Here is a 16544-nt window from a genome sequence, read left to right as displayed (position 1 = left end):
ATTTGACCCTTCTCAAACAGACTAACATCTTTCCCACGACCACGGGATGTGTCTTTAGACATGGTTGTTTAAGAAATGAGAAGCTACTCATTGCATCAGTTGGGGTTAAATAACTTGTTGCCAGCTGAAAGATAATCACCCATGCAGTAATTATCAAATAGGAGGCTCGTACCTATTTGCTTAGTTAAATCCAGGTGGCGACTTTTTTTTGGCCAGGCAGTGTGCATTCTGTTGCTCCTACAACAAATAGTTAGAAAAGGAATATATAACATTTATTATTCAAAACCTGTAAGTCAAGCAGTCAAATAAATGAATGTAGAGGAGTAGCAGTAGAGATGAACTTAACATTCAGGTTCAGCCACAACATTAAAACCACTGACAACAGAAGTAAATATCATTGATCATCTTGTGACAATTCAGTGTTCTGTTGGGAAACGTTTGGACCTGGCATTCAGGTGGATGTTACTTAGACATGTAGCACCCACCTAGACCAGACCAGACCAGACATCCCCACCCCATAGCAATGACACTCCTTGATGGCAGCAGCCATCCCCAGCAGGATGCAGCCTGGCACAGACACACACAAAAACGGTTTAGGAACAACTCAAACAACATGAAGAACAGCACAAGGTGTTGACCTGGCCTCCAAATTCACTAGATCCCAAATGATCAAGCATCTCTGGGATGATCCACAGAGGCCCCTCCCCTCAACCCATAGGACCCAAAGGCCCCCACTAACAATATTCTGTTACCAGACACCACAGGACACCCTCAGAAGAACCATGTCCATTCTCTGATGAGTCACAACTGTTTTGGAGGCACAAGGGAGACCTACACAATATTAGGAAGGTGGTCATAATGTCATAATGTTATGCCTTATGCCTTGGTGTATGGCATTAAATAAAGTGCTGCATTGAAAATCCTGCTTCAGTGAAGGTACAGAAGTAGGGTGACCAGATCCCAATTCACCAGATGTGGGACAAAGGCTACGTTTGTGTGGGATAATGTGGGACAATGTGAGATACCAGTGCATCAAGGTACCCTAAAAGAACTAACAGAAAAAATAAACATTTCTATTCTGCCCCTTTGCTTATAACATTACTATGCTTTGCCATCTGATTGATTCAGTAGCACATAACAGCCTGCAAATAAAACCTTAAATATATTTTATTCATTCATTCATCTTCTATACCCGTTTAGTCCTGTTAAGGGTCACGGGGAATATATTTTATAACGTATTTAAATGCAACTTTCCCAAGTTCCCAATTTGAGCAACACGTTTTGTCTCGCATTGTTTGTGTCGTTTCACGTCGTATTCACCTCCGTGTGAAACAGAAAAATGACTCAAGCAAACTTCACAACAAACTTTACCAGACTCGCCTTGCACTGGTTTCACCCAGGGATAGATAGTTTCCCAGTCTTTATTATAGCTGTATTAACTCTTCTTAGCCGTACGGGTTGTGCTTCCCTCCATGTCTCGCGCTGCATGCCGTTCTGATCTGATTTGCATTGCTTGTTGTTGGTGCGCGCGCCCTTAACCTGCGTCCGCGTCCCAGTTTGATTGACATGATCAAACAGCCTGCCCCCCTGATGACAGCCCTCACTGCTTTCCCCAGACATTTATTTGATAAATGCCAGATTATAAAACACGCATTTCAGAACTGGAGTCTGACTGTCAATAACAATGCGGGACAAAGTCTCAATTTGCGGGACGCGTGAAAAGTAATGAAAATGCGTGACTGTCCCGCACAAAGCGGGACATCTGGTCACCCTATACAGAAGTAATCAGCCAAATGTACTATGAGTATCAAAGTAAACGCCTTCACAGTAAAATGACCCAGTGACTGCAGTATTACTAGAACGCAGTATTTAGTTCAGGTAGGTGCGTAAAAGAGCAACATGTACAACACCAGTCTGTATTATTTTTGGCATAACTTGTTTAACAGAAACAATGTCTACTTTCTTTTTTTTTTAAGCGCCTTTCCTTTTTAAAGTGACTCAATGGGTAAGGTAAAACAGTAATTTCACTAAAAACCATCATACTAAAAAAAAAGAAAAAGAAAAATCATTTAAATCAGTGTTTATCTGTCCTGACAGGAACCCCCCGTTTTTCACAGATTCTGTTTTGGGGTTTTGGGGTTTTTTTTCCACAAACACAACATCTCCATCTGGTGTTGCACAGCTCCTTGTCTGCTTTGTGTCAGGCGCTCCTTTGTTGAAGTCCTGTCAAGTCAGCCGTAATGGCAACACGGAAGTACGGTTATGTCCTCTTCAAAACAAAAGACATCCGTGCCACAATAACGATTTAAGTCGCGTTTACTGAGCCATTTCAGCATATCCACAGTCTTCACTCGAAACCAAATTGCTCTGTCATTTGTTCGGTCTTTTTGTTTTAGATTTTCATGCGCAGGTGGCGCAGTGAACTCGATTTAGTGTTTTATTTTGAAAAACAATCAATCGGACATAGCTGCTATGTGAATTTGCAGATTTGCTAGAAGCGATTTTGACAAAGTCTGGTGACATTAGAGGAACCAAAACAACGCAGCGGGACAGAAAGAACAGAAAAGGAACGCACAAGTGTCCGGGAAGAGGACTTATTGCAGTCTACATGTGAGGTGCCTCCGTGTCGTAAAACTTCCATTTGGTGAGCACATCTTTTTTTTGCCCTAACCCTACTTTTCTTAGTTACTGTGGTTTGTTTTTTGTGGATTCACCCGCGGACTATTCACACTTGTTCGGTTTAAGGTCACCCCTTCGACTTTTACATATGGCGTTAAACGGGAGACTCTTCTGTAGCCTCGTTACAAGTTAGATAGACGATGCCCGAGTTTGAGCGCTAACGCGGAGTAAGCCGAACTTGACGGGCATTGGACAGCTGCGGTAGCTCTTCTGTCCTCCCCTCAGAACCACCCTGTAGTTGTCAGTTGACCCCGGTGGTGGTGTGAAGGGTCATGCGCAAGTCGAGTCGACGTGTTGGTCCTGGTTTTCGGATGGGTTCTCCACGGCTGTATGTGAAGTGAATACGTGAGCGGATATTTGCAAACCTCTTAGTAAGAGTAGGAGGCTCTTGCAATATATATGCAAACATTACGCACATTTGCATTGTATCCAGGCACTGCACCAAGTTGAAAAATGCTGTTTCATAAGCTCAGTACTAACTATTATTACTGCGCATTTTAGTTTCTGTTTCTCATATGACGCATATCTATCGTCGCAGGCTTTCAACAAATGTGCCTTATCTCTGCACCAAACACAACTTCAGGTTTCGTAACACGCTTTGCTTCACCAAGATTTCAAATTGGCACCCGCTCGCAGCCCGTGCGCACAAAATTGTTTCGTGTATTTTAAATGTGTATGTTTATTTGCGCGCAAGACCGAGGGGGAATTGGGCGTCCCGTGTTACCTCGTCCTGTGACCATGTGAGTTTCTGTGGGTGTGAGTCTGAGCTCGCTAATACAGTCAGCTGGACTTCCCAAAGGGGGAGTTTTAAAATCTTACTTCACTGTCACTGAGCTGATCGAGACCGTATATAGTCTGGTGTTTTCCGACACCCAGCCTGCCAGACGCATTTATGATTTCTGTCTGAATCTTTTTTATCTCCACAGTAGGACATGGACATGGAGGTGGACCTAGATGGGATATTTAATGATAACATCACCTATGGGTATGATGATTATGAATATAAAGAGGAGCCTGAGCCAAGTAGCTGTAATTCAGTGATACTCCAGATTGTGTACATTGTGGTGCTGGTTGTGGGACTGCTGGGGAACGTACTGCTCCTGGTAGTTCTGGCTCAAAAGAGGCGATCACGGAGCTCATCAGACATCTTTATTGCCCACCTGGGTGTCGCAGACATCATGCTGCTGGGGACGCTGCCCTTCCGGGCTGCGCAGGCCGCTCAAAATTGTGGATGGTACAATAACGTTGTCTGCAAGATCTGTGGAGCTGTTTTCAATGTAAGTACCAAGGGTTGCTTATTAACTAGAGACTGAAAGTGAAAGGGAGATTCATTTCAGTGCAGCTATGGGAATGTTGTTTTTGGATCAACTATCTAGGCGTTTCCTGCTTAAACACAATTCTTGGCAAAACATGGTTACAATTGTACTTGCGTTGAGGCGTGTACTCCCCTAGTGACCCCTACTTCCTAGTTTCTGGAAGGAGGACGAGGGGGTGATTAGATTAGGGGACAAGTGACATATACATGATTTTTTAGTTTTTAAAAGAATTACAGTTTTCCATTTCTTTTTTTTTCTAGATCAACTTCTACTGTGGCATATTTTTGCTGAATGGCATCAGTCTAGTTCACTACCTGTCTGCCCTCGGCAAGATCCAGTCCAGCGTCCAAAAGAACCGCAGGTTAGCTCATATTGGCTGCCTGTTGGTCTGGCTCGTCTCCCTCAGCCTCTCCATTCCTGACTGGATTTTCCTGGTGGCTGAGAAGGACCAAGGACAAGAGAAACCCCAGTGTATTTACAACTACTCTCAGTCTGGAAATGACCGGCGCCTTTTGTCACGTCGGCTCCACCACATAGTCGGCTCTGGACTCCCTGCAGCCGCCCTGGTCATCTGCTGGATCTGTATTCTTCTAGAGCAGAGGCTCCAGAGGCAGAGACCTGTCATGATCATCCTGCCTCAAGTGGTGGTATTCCTTCTCTGCTGGATGCCCTACAACATCACACTCATTGTAGACACTTTCAAGAACAGCGGCAAGGAAACTCCCAAGGACCTTCCTGGAAACCCTGAATGTTCCTTGAAAACAGCTCTTCTGTTCACCTCTGCTCTCGGCTGCATTCATGCCTGCCTTCGGCCTCTGCTGTATTTCCTTCTCTGTGAAAACTTCAGGAAACGTTTATTGGCCTTGCTGAGATGTGCGACAGGCGAATCTGAAAGCTCACTGTGGGAGCTGGGTGTGGACGAGGGTGGTCGTCAGCCCCACCAGAGTCATGAGAGTCATGAGGAAGAACAGCTCAAACAGTTAAATAGCGAGGGCAAACCACTCGGTGCTGATGAAATGACAAAAATGCCCCAATCACAAGTGATCTGAATCATGTTCCACCCCTGTGGGGAAGTTAGATTGAGTTCATGTCATAGGTCAAAAAAATATATGCAGTGTAATGGTGACAAATGTATGTTCATAGAAAACTAAATGACTCTTACATTCCACTGAAATGTGAAGGTGTCAGAGCCACATGATAGTGACATGTGCTTTTATACTTTTATTTTGTCATCACTATTGCACAACTTAAGCTCATCACTGAAAATCATGAACTGTGTATTTTACTTGTATTTTTATATTTGCATTGTTATTGTTGTTTTAAATGAATCACCCAAAGTAATTAAAAAGAGAGTAACTATTATATAATAATCATAATTCATCATAATTGTCTTTGACACAGGTTGGAATACAGTATAAGCTATTATCTATCAGCTATTATATCAAATGTTAATATGTTCTTGCATTAAGCAACGGACACAGTTCATGACTTTATTGTTGGCAACATGGTGTAATAAACTGTTTTTTATTTATTTCACTTTTCATTTACTTGCTATCTCACAGCAGTAACGGCTGTGGAAATTCCATTACTGCGCAAGGAGTGTGCATCGATCAAGTGCAGTGAGGGAATTTTCCCATGTGTAATCTCACATGCTTTTTATTTTCCTTTCAACTCCATAGTTGCAACATAAGTGTGTTTCTGTGTTGCGGATCATTAAAAACACAATGTGGTGACGTCACAGGTCAGGTGACAAGAGAGCAAGGCAGAGGAGGAGGAAGAGAAAAAGCCCTCTGTTGTTGCTGCAGCCATTTTACACTCATCTGAAGACTTGTCTCATTGTTAGAGAGAACTGTGGCGTGCTCTGTGCATAAGAGCAGTTTGCTCAGGGGAAAAAGTATGTGGTAGATGAAGGGAAGTTGGAGAAGATGCAATGTTATTGTGACAATCACTCCACTTGTTGAGCTGAATAAGTCTGTGGTTTACACCTCCATAACTGCTCTGCAGGTTGTGGCCTGCCAGTCAAGCACAAGGGGCCAGTATGTAACTGATACAAATGAGAGCTTAAATAAAGTACACTTTCATAATGCAGTGTTCTTTTGAAAACTCAGTGTACAGTATTTTCACACATAAATGGTTTCCTTCTCAGCCCATGTATTTGTCTTCTTTTTTTCTGAATGAGGCTTGAGTAGATTTGAGTTTATTTGGGGCTGACGGGTCAAGAATCTGGCCTCATCTCAAAATGCTGTTAAAGCTTAACAGTAGAAACACATCACATATATGCGTGGTTATAATTGGGCTCAACCGTCAGGTCAAGTTCAAGTGTTATTTCCTGCTTCAACTAGAGCCTAACTAAGATAGAGATAAGCAAACAACATACAGTTTGGGAGAATAGAATAGTATGTACAAAAAAAAAAGGAAAGGAGGACTTTTTAAAAACCTTCAGCACTATAAAAGAACAAGCCTAGTTCATGTCAAACATACAAAGCTTGATGTGTGCAGCCAAGTCATTTTAATCATCTTTAGTCTACTCTTTGCTACTCTTTGTTTAATCTTTTGTAAAGCACCTTGGCTCACCTATCGGTCGATGTAAGGTGCTATATAAATAAAGTACATTTACATTTACATTTACATTTTGCTGCCTCCGGACTCAAATATTTCAGTTATTGCTATGATTTCTTACACTGACGTCACCTTTCTGCTTTTTTTAAGATGTCGTGCACATACTAGTTATTTTGAGACTTCTGTTGCAATGCACCTTCATTCTCTGTGCTACCTTGGTGTTTACACCCTGTGGCTGAGGATACATGTCCGCCTTTTTGTCACTTTGCATCAGTTTCCTGTCACAAAGATATATTCCTGTCACAGAAACTGATACATGTGGGTTTCCTTTTTTCGGTGATACTCTCGCACATATTGTTCATGTTCTTATTCTGTTTATATTATAAATATATACATGCGCATGCATTGTTTACACTTCATAAGAGTTAGTTACTTCATGAGTTAGAGACAACTGAAGACATCCACAGTGCTTTTTAAATAATACATTTGTGTTTAATTTGTGCACTAAAACAAACAGTTACAAAAGAAACAGCAAGCAGGAGCTGAATGCCCCACCTATAAGTTGACAGAGACCAAAGTGAAGGCATGTGTAAACAGGAAAGTTTTCATGTGTGCATAACTAAAAAGCTGTTGTGGAGCAGGATTTTAACTTTTCAGCTACAAATCTATAAAATAAAATGCAATTGCAAAATTGAATCCTGCTGTGAAAGTGTGTTAAACAGATGAAGTATAACTTCTCTCTAGAGACAGTTCTCTTTATGCAGCTCTCGAGGTGACGTCAACTCTTGTACTGAAACACTCGCAAAGGAGAAACTCTTTGTTATCTTCGGAGCATTGCTGTTACTTGTTGTGAAGGACATCTCCGCATGTGGTTTCACCATTGAGGGTGGGTGTAAATATAATAATACATGAAATACTTCACTGTCTCATGCAATATATGTATGCATGCAAAAATGCCTGGATGCCACTTTACTTACAAGATAGGAGATTTATGCATGATTATTTTTGTAATTTCCTTTTAGGAGCTGATGTGGCAGAAGGTGGCAAATTGTAGTCTAACAATTTTCAGCTTTGGTTTTGAATATTTAGCCATTTTACCACATGTGCAAATATGTGTGATCTGAGTGAGTAGGTCATTTGAATTTTGACAGATGTGTTCATATATTTGGTGTCAAGCAATGACCGTGTGCTAAGTTCACAGTGACTTCTGATTTGCCAAGCGGGAAGAGTTCTGAAAGAGTGAACTCTGTGTTTCCAGTTTTATTAAGAAATAAACTATGTGGCATTAAGCATGAAAGCCTGTGATGCCTGTCCAAACCTGTGATGCCAGTCTTAAAATCTGATGTAAACAACCCCTCTAGGAACATTTCCAGAAATAATCATAACAACAATGGCCTTACAGTCCTGGCTGGGGTTCACAAACCCTGGAAATCCTGGACGCAAAAGTATCCTGCAGGTCTACACAGGGACAAACCAGTCGACGGGTTTTAAATGGTAACTAAGAAAGTACACGTGGGAAAGAAATGTTTTAATTATCTTACAGTTGAAATGGATCTTTCTAAAACCTCTCACAAAGCTTTAAAGCTGCGTGGAATATCAAGGTGAAACACATGTAAATTGATTTCTAAGTTTCACGTCGCTGTTCTGTAATGTCAAAAACACTTGTTTGAGATTATGAAAAATATAAACGATTATTATAAAAATGTTTTACATATGTGCAATGTAAAAAAAACTGGTATAAAATATGATGCATAATTTAAATTTGTATGTCAAATATAGCTTGTTGCAGTACCAATACTAACAGTAACAGTACTGCATCCTGAATTATTTATGGTACAAAGCTGCCTGGCAATCAAAAAAAAAAAAAAAAGAAAGAAAATAAAATAAAATAAAATACTATATTATACTATACAAGAAATATACAAAATGATGTTCAATGTTCATGTTCAGCTGAAAACACACTAAGAGCTATGGTAAACTAAAGAAAACACAACATGTTACAGGATATATTGCAGAGGAAACACAGAACACACATTAGGCTCAGATATTGATCTATACTGTTTATGAAAGTTGAAGTCTCATTTGTAAGCTTGTTCACATTTGTTCATATGCTTCTTTTTCAGCCAAGGAGTTGGAGGTGTCAGCGGACTCAGAGGTTCTTGAGGTTCTCCTGCTGCCAGCTGACTGGAATGCGGCATTTGCTTTTATTTTGCAGCCCAGGGACCTCAATATGTCCAGGAGTTGACGGCGGAACTTTACATCCACAAAGGCATATAGGATGGGATTGAGGCTGCAGTGGAGGTAACCTATAGAAGAGGTCACTGTCCTTGCTTTCTCCATAGATGAACTGACTCCATATAATTCACTGCTCCTGCCTGAATAAAATGTGTCCACCATGAGTGTGATGTTGTATGGTGTCCAGCAGAGAAAGAAAACCACTACCACTGCAACAATGACCCTGAAAGCTTTCTGCTTTTGGACACCCTGGGTGCCGCAGCGCAGCCGCTGCAAAATGCAGGAGTAGCAGAAGATCAGGACAACCGAGGGGAGCAGGAATCCCACAATGTGGTAGCGCAGGCGTGATGCCAGTCGCCAGTTAACTACTCTCTGGCTATCAAACGTGAAATATTTATGAACACACTCTGTTCTGCTTCGTTTGTAACCCATCACAGCATCTAAAAAGATCCAGTCAGGGATGGAGAGGAGCATGGAGAAGAACCACACTGCCAAGCAGCTGATATGAACAGCCATGGGGTTCCTGCGGGAGTACATCTGGGTAGCATGGACAATGGACAGGTAGCGGTCCAAACTGATACAGCCCAGGAGAAAGATGCCACAGTAGAAATTTACCTGAGGGCACAAAGAATTGAATGAAACAGAAGTGAGAACTTTTTTCAGTATCTATCACATGGACCTTTGTATGACGGAGGTATCTTCCTGATGCGCAATACTTACCGTAAAAACGGCTCCAGTGATCTTACAGAGAGGTGTACCAAATGTCCATCCATCACCATTGGCAGCCTGTGCAGCCCAGAGGGGCAGCGTCAACAACAGCAGGACATCTGCCACACCCAGGTGGAAGATGAAGGTGTCTGTTACACTCCAGTTCTTTCTGCTCTTAAGCAGAACACCCAACAGTGCTCCGTTTCCCCAGGAAACCAGCAACAAACACCACAGAGTACAGAATAGGTATGAACACCGCCTCAAAATCCTTACTGTCATCAAGGTCGCAGATGTTATCCCACTCATAGCCAAAGTCAGAATAGTTAAAGGTGTAGTTGTCGTAGTAATCAAAGGCCTCAAGCCACCATGCCTTGTCATCACTCGGTGTAAGATTGTCCTCCTCCATGATGTATGCTGATCAACTGCACAAACAGGAAATCAGTTCAGTTATTTGATTTGACATGTGAAACCTGTTTCAACCACATGGTGGTGCTATTTGTGTTTACCATCAAGTCAATGCTTTAACCATTGAGATTTAAACACAAGTGACTTCAATCTGAGAACAAGAGCAACTCCAGGGAGAAGTTTAATTTAGACCTGGTAGCATCCACAGGATCATTACACCAAATCCAACCTGCTGGTGGAAAACCTTTGGTGTTGTCAGTCAATGCCGTCTGGACATATAATAACACAGAAAGTTGTCTGAAGCTTCATCATTGTCTAACTGCCTTGCCCTTCACAAAATGTGGCAGCTTTTTACTGAATGGCACTGAAATGAAAAAAAGCACACCATCAAACTGGAAACCACATCACAGTTTAACATGCTGTGGTCTGTGTTACTCTGAACTAAAAGTGTGAGAACGAACCTGCTGATATGCTGCATCAGAAAACTGTTTATGGTCTTTTAGTAATTCGTTAAACACGCATAATGAGACACGTGTATCAGTGAATGAAAATCTTAAATAGAAGAGAATGATGTGTGTATGTTAAATAACCAGTAACAGCACCTAGAGCCCCTACAGAGGAAGCCCAAAACACACCCACACACACAAAATCCTCCGCACGCCACACTTGCTGCAATGTGAATGTGAAAACTCTTGAACGTTTCCAATCAGAAGCAGACTTTTTTATAGGAATTAATTGGCTCAGATAAGGCATGATTGGGATGTACTTTAGTATTCCTATATTTTATTTTATTTTTTTTATTTTCTCTCTTAAAAAGAAAACTCCTCGAAGAAGATCAACTTTAATTTTTCACTTTATGCCTGAAACCAGCGATTTACAGCCTCCCTGTACGTTTCTTGTGCCAGTGTGACGATGTGTTAAAAACATGTTATGGTGTGGTACACTTTTTAAACATGATGAACAACTCTGACTCATTCTAAAAAACACAAATCAGTTTCATTGTTTCAGAAGTTCTGTTTCAGTATCTGTCCGTGATTAAAAGAAATACGTTTACAAGAAATACAGTGCTGTACTGAGTGCTGACTTTAGAATATGTTGTGATAATAAGTTCATTTGACCGACACTAAAAAAAAAAACCTCACATTTACTTAAAACCTGTGAGAATATGTTTTACTTTTAGGTTTACATCTCTTTTAGCGTTAAGACTTCCTCTGTGACACTACTCGCAAATTCCACCAGCATTATTGACGTTTGAGCTCACATGTATAATATTCAATAAAAATGTCAAAGCCATTAATTAAATGTCTGACCAGCACATTTAAATTGGATTATTTATTTAAATTTAAGGCCACAGTCTATGAGACATACAACACACATAGTCAAATGGCACATCCGTTTAGCATAGGACGGCTTAGTGAGGCTTAACCACACAATTAACTGCTAGGGTACTTACTGTTATATCCGCGTGGCTTATGTTGGACTGTATGTAGGAATGAATATGGGTATCTCCCCGGTGTGTCGGTCAGAACACAGGAAACTGGAATTATGCAAATCGATGTTTACTTGAAGTCAAGCACAGCACAGCAAAGCAGGGCCCTCTCCATCATTTAGGTTGCCCATCCCTGGTCTAAAATGTATGTGGAAGTGGATGCAGAAAAGGCTATTAATTCACTCACTACATAGGCTCCAGTGAGATTCAGTATCATAACGTTACTCAGTCTAGAGCAGGGATGGCCAACCTAAATGATGGAGGGGGCCACAATTTTTCATCGACACTACCTGAGGGCCACATAGGACCACACACTTAGCCAGATATGATAAAACTGCCATTTTAAATATATATGTGTGTGTGTGTGTGTGTGTGTGTTTAGTGAAGCAAACACAAAATAACCACTTACTGGGAAAGATAGATTAATATAGCTTCTAATGACAGACATTTAGCATGTAAGGGCATGTTTATTTAAATTTGCAATTCGTGGATGTTTTGTACTATCTACCTACCTATGTTGGAGGTGGAGATTGTGCACCTTAAAAAGTGTGTTTCCTGTTGTAATTGCAATAGTTGAATAACTGGATTGTCTTAAGTGTGATTTTCAAATGTTCTATTGAAGGAAGGATTTGTGCAATTGAGAAATACAAGTTTCTGTTTCACTTATATTGTTATAATAAAACATGGCTGTGCAAAATTTTGTGTCATTTATTTTCGTTGGGGGGGCATCCCTGGCCTAGAAGAAAACAGACGATCTTGTCTGTGATTAATGGTCTAAATTCTAAAATATGGCCATTTTTTTCCCCGTCTTTAGACTGGCTATAGGCGGCAGCAGATTAAGAACATTTGTGATTTCTCTGAGATGAGAATGATCCCTGAGTCGGTTAAGTTTCGTTGCTCTGCCGACCGAGTGAGTGGCTGTTGACTCCCTGCTCTCGAGACTCAGCGGATCCGAGTGGCTGAGTGCCTTAGTTTGCGCTGCTTGCTAGTTGTCAAGTCGGGTAGTACATTTTGTTTCTCTGACGATTGAGATGTAAGATGTTTGAATGGTGCCGTTTATTGATTATATATCAATCAAATGTGGGAGGACTCAACTGAGCCGGTTAAGCAGACGTCTAGATTAATTATTCTTGAGTCTTCTTTGGTGGCCGGTTCAGTGAGCCGGATCCCGAATCTTTTTTCCACCGATGTGGAATTATCAGCGACGTCACGGTTTAAATTGGCATATATTCTGCGATATGTTTAACATGAAATACTTCAACAGAATCGACTGGAATATGGTAGACTAATATTCTAACTGACTGCTAACTTTCTTCTGACACAAATCACACCAACACCAACTTCACACCAGCAGAAGGAATTTAAATTATAAAATGAAACTAAACGGCAGAAAAGTTCTTTGAAGTTAACTCTATAAACTACATGCAAACGGTTTTACAGGCAATCTCTGGCAAATTATAATCTGATCACTTAAATACTGCAGGCTTAACACTTAGGATTTATACAGGTTTACTCACTTATTTTGGGCAATTACGCACACAAAGCACACAAAGTTTTCATCTACCGAGTCACTGCTGCATCTAACTTTTTACGGCATACTAATAAAGGGGACCTTATAACTGGCGCATGCGCATAGGGGTGGCCTTTCTAACATTTACAGTTTAGTCAGATGACAAAAGAATGATCGTGATGCACCAAAGGGAAGGTGCTCACGTGCAAGAGGAGCAATACCGAAAGTGGAATTAAAAAAAAGGGGAACTGTAAAAATATGTGAAATTCTAGAATACTAGAAACTGCAGGTGTTGTGCAAGTTTACACTAAGGAAGAACTAGTTTTTTTTTTTGATGAGCAGCTTCAAGCCATTCTTGTTCAGTGGAATCTCTGACTGACAGGACCATCCATCCCCAGCCCGTGATATTTTTTCCGCCAGGATCTGTTTTACTTTTTTGAGTCTATCCCAGCTGTCATCGGGCAAGAGGCGGGGTACACCCTGGACAGGTCTCCAGTCTATCACAGGGCAAACACAGAGAGACAGACAACCATTCACACTCACACTCACACCTACGGCTCACACCTACGGCCAATTTAGAATCACGAGTTAACCTAATGAGCATGTCTTTGGATAGTGGGAGGAAGCCAGAGTACCCAGAGAGAACCCACGCAGACACAGGGAGAACATGCAACTCCACACAGAAAGGCCCAGACGGCCCATGGATTCAAACTCAGAACCTCCTTGCTCCTCAGTGCGAACAACCACACCACTGTTCTGCCCCCAGGTTTAGGAATTGCAGCTCTTTAATATGTAGCCTCCTCTTTTTCAAGAGACCAAAGGTAATTGGACAACTGACTCAAAAGCTATTTCGAGGGACTGTATGAGCTATTCTCCCTTTAATCCATCATGAATTAAGCAGGCAGAACGTCTGATGCTGATTCATGCTGGGCCTGTGTGCTAAGGCACTCAATATTGGGGTTTGGCTATCATAAATAATTAGTAATTATCAAAAATAATTATTTATTATTAAATAATTGGATCTGAATTACTAGATCACCTCAGGGCACCACCCTTCTAAGAAGGGAAAAGATAGCCAATTAATCAAATCAGTCTCATAAAATATACTAAATTGTCAATTTGGATTTCTGATTAATAATTAAATTAATAACTGTAACCAAAATTACCACATTAACAATTATTTAAGGTGAAGGAATTTGGAGTTGTTGACAGTGTAGAAGTTGGCAAAATTCATTCTTGTGCAACAATAAACAGACAACAGGTATGTTTAAAAGACATTTATTAACAAGACTAAAAGTAAAAACATACGATCTAACAACAGTGCACTTTATACAGGTGTGTGTGGGTGGGGGTGTGTGTCAAAATGGCCACTAGGGCCTTGAGGCTTTGAGCAAAGAGAAAATAAGATGGCTGCTGAGTAGGGACACTCAGACCATGTACTGGCTAGTGTATATATGGAATGTGATCAGAGTTTTATGAGGTGCCAGATTAAAGGAAGAATGGTTAGATTAACATGCAAGAGACCCTGAGTCTGTGTGCTGCATAACCTAAACTAACATCAAATCACTATAACAACTTAGAAGCTAAGCTTAGCTTAGCTTGACTAGGCCCAGGTCATATTACCAGATTTGGTGGAAAAGTCAATTTCTGACGTGTTGCTCCTTTAGCTGGCGGTTCCTGATGGAAGGGCCAAGGGGAGAAAAGCTGAAGTGCTTAATATGTTCCTGATGGCAGACGTTGGAGAGAAACCGGCCGCTCCTTGAAGTCCTTTAATGTAGCTTAGTGCTTACTAGCTGTGTGGCTCCTGTTGTTTGGGGGTTTAGCCTAAAAACCTTTGTTTGTTGGCTAAAAGACTTGCTGGTGCAGATTTCTCAAGCAGGATCTTGCTTCGCTGCTGTAAGCAGGACAGGCCTGGAGTAGCTGCTCTTTGTTAGCAGACTACATGAGGCAGCCAGCTGCAGCTGAGCAGCTGGGGGTCTCCACGTGGAGGTGTGGAAGAGAGGAAGAACAAAGGCCAAACAGAACATTTTATATGACCTGATGACCTCAAAGGTCACATGCCACTGTCAGCCAGTGAACTGCTGGGTCAGTTTTCACACCTGGAGGATTGTGGGACTTGAGGTTTCCGGTGCTTTCCTTTGTTTCCAAGACAAAGACAAACAAAGACAGACATGTGGTTAACTTGGTTATGCATGGTGAGCTTCCATAGCTCACCACCAGGTTCAGGTGTACATATGGCATATGGTAATATTTATTGTGTAGACTGACAAAATTACAGTTATTTCCTAAGCGCATGCATATATGCAGATTACATCCGTGTCACCCTGTGTTTCTCCTTTGGTGGATCAGTAAATGTACATCTTATCTCATCAAGAGTATCTGAGGACAGAGCTGAAGAATGTGTGATGACTCTTGCACTGAGTTCAGCCCCGTGAACTCCTGACCAGCAAGTCACACAGTGGGTGGCAGACAACATTCAGATCTTAAACACCATCATGGAGACCAAAGAAAAAGCAGAAACAATACAGATGAAGATGAAAGTCTTCACAGTTCTGGAACAACAACCTATGGACAGATGAGACAAAGATCAACTTGTACCAGAGGGAAGGGAAGAGAAGAGTATGGAGAAGGAAAGGAACTCATGATCCAAAGCATACCACCTCACCAGTGTAGCATGGTGGTGATAGTGTCATGGCGTGGGCATGTGTGGCTTAGACTTAGACTTAGACTTAGATAAACTTTATTGATCCACAAGGGAAATTGCTTGGCTACAGTAGCTTAGTTGTCCATAAAAAACACACTCTTAAGAACCTCAGATAAAAAGAAAAGATTAAATTAAATAAAATAGAAATAAAAAATAAGTAGAATAAGATCTAGTAACGTAAAATAGAAATAGTATAAGCCAAAATGTACAAATTATCATATTAGAATATGAACAAATGTACAAGAAATGGAAGAATATAAATATAAATTACATATACAGGGTAAGGTGTAAGGTGCAGTAGTGTCCATTAACATTAATAACAATGAGTTATCTGTCACAGAAAGGTGAGTTGTTGTACAACTGGACAGAGAATGGTATGAAAGTAGTCCTGTAGCGTTCAGTGTGGGAGCGAAGCTGGATCAGCCTAAATGGAACTGGTTCCCTTGTATTTATTGATGATGTGACTGCTGACAAAAGCAGCAGGATGAATTCTGAAGTGTTTCTGGCAGTATTATCTGCTCATATTCAACCAAATGCTTCAGAACTCATTGGACGGCACTTCACAGTTCAGATGGACAATGACCTGAAGCATACTGCGAAAGCAACCAAAGAGTTTTTTAAGGCAAAGAAGTGGAATGTTATGCAATGGCCAAGACAATCACCTGACCTGAATCCGATTGAGCACGCATTTCACTTGCTGAAGACAAAACTGAAGGGAAAATGCCCCAAGAACAAGCAGGAACTGAAGACAGTTGCAGTAGAGGCCTGGCAGAGCATCACCAGGGATGAAACCCAGCGTCTGGTGATGTCTATCCATTCCAGACTTCAGGCTGTAATTGACTGCAAAGGATTTGTAACCAAGTATTAAAAAAGTGAAAGTTTGATTTATGATTGTTAATTTGTCCCATTACTTTTGGTCCCTTAAAAAGTGGGAGGCAC

General features: G+C 41.2%; 2 protein-coding genes across 3 annotated transcripts; one reads left to right on the top strand and one right to left on the bottom strand.

The window, feature by feature from the left end:
- The first annotated feature begins 2466 nt into the window (after positions 1 to 2466).
- On the top strand, positions 2467 to 5526 carry LOC311496424 (C-X-C chemokine receptor type 3-like). 2 transcript variants are annotated; one of them, XM_084556291.1, is made up of 3 exons: positions 2467 to 2644; positions 3606 to 3956; positions 4256 to 5526. In XM_084556291.1, exons 2-3 carry the CDS (start codon positions 3612 to 3614, stop codon positions 5042 to 5044), a joined length of 1134 nt encoding a protein of 377 aa, XP_084412417.1. In that variant the 5' UTR covers positions 2467 to 2644; positions 3606 to 3611; the 3' UTR covers positions 5045 to 5526. The 2 variants fall into 2 exon arrangements, with proteins under 2 accessions (XP_084412417.1, XP_084412418.1); XM_084556292.1 differs by lacking the exon at positions 2467 to 2644 and having other exon boundaries at positions 2653 to 3956.
- A 2932-nt stretch (positions 5527 to 8458) lies between these two features.
- LOC311497677 (C-X-C chemokine receptor type 3-like) lies at positions 8459 to 10460 on the bottom strand. Its single transcript, XM_084558024.1, is given in 3 exon segments — positions 8459 to 9404; positions 9510 to 9704; positions 9706 to 10460. Coding segments are annotated over 3 exon segments (1149 nt in total). The 5' UTR covers positions 9904 to 10460; the 3' UTR covers positions 8459 to 8648.
- Positions 10461 to 16544: the final 6084 nt, after the last annotated feature.

This window comes from Chelon labrosus, assembly GCF_963514085.1.
Source record: "Chelon labrosus genome assembly, chromosome: 12".
In the NCBI taxonomy this organism is placed as follows: domain Eukaryota; kingdom Metazoa; phylum Chordata; class Actinopteri; order Mugiliformes; family Mugilidae; genus Chelon; species Chelon labrosus.
This window is presented reverse-complemented; position numbering and strand designations above follow the sequence as displayed.

Coding starts and splice junctions, on each gene's coding strand:
- LOC311496424 (XM_084556291.1), top strand. CDS start 3,612: ATGGACATGGAGGTGGACCTAGATGGGATATTTAATGATAACATCACC. Junction 3,957..4,255: donor TCTGTGGAGCTGTTTTCAAT/GTAAGTACCAAG, acceptor TTTTTTTTCTAG/ATCAACTTCTACTGTGGCAT.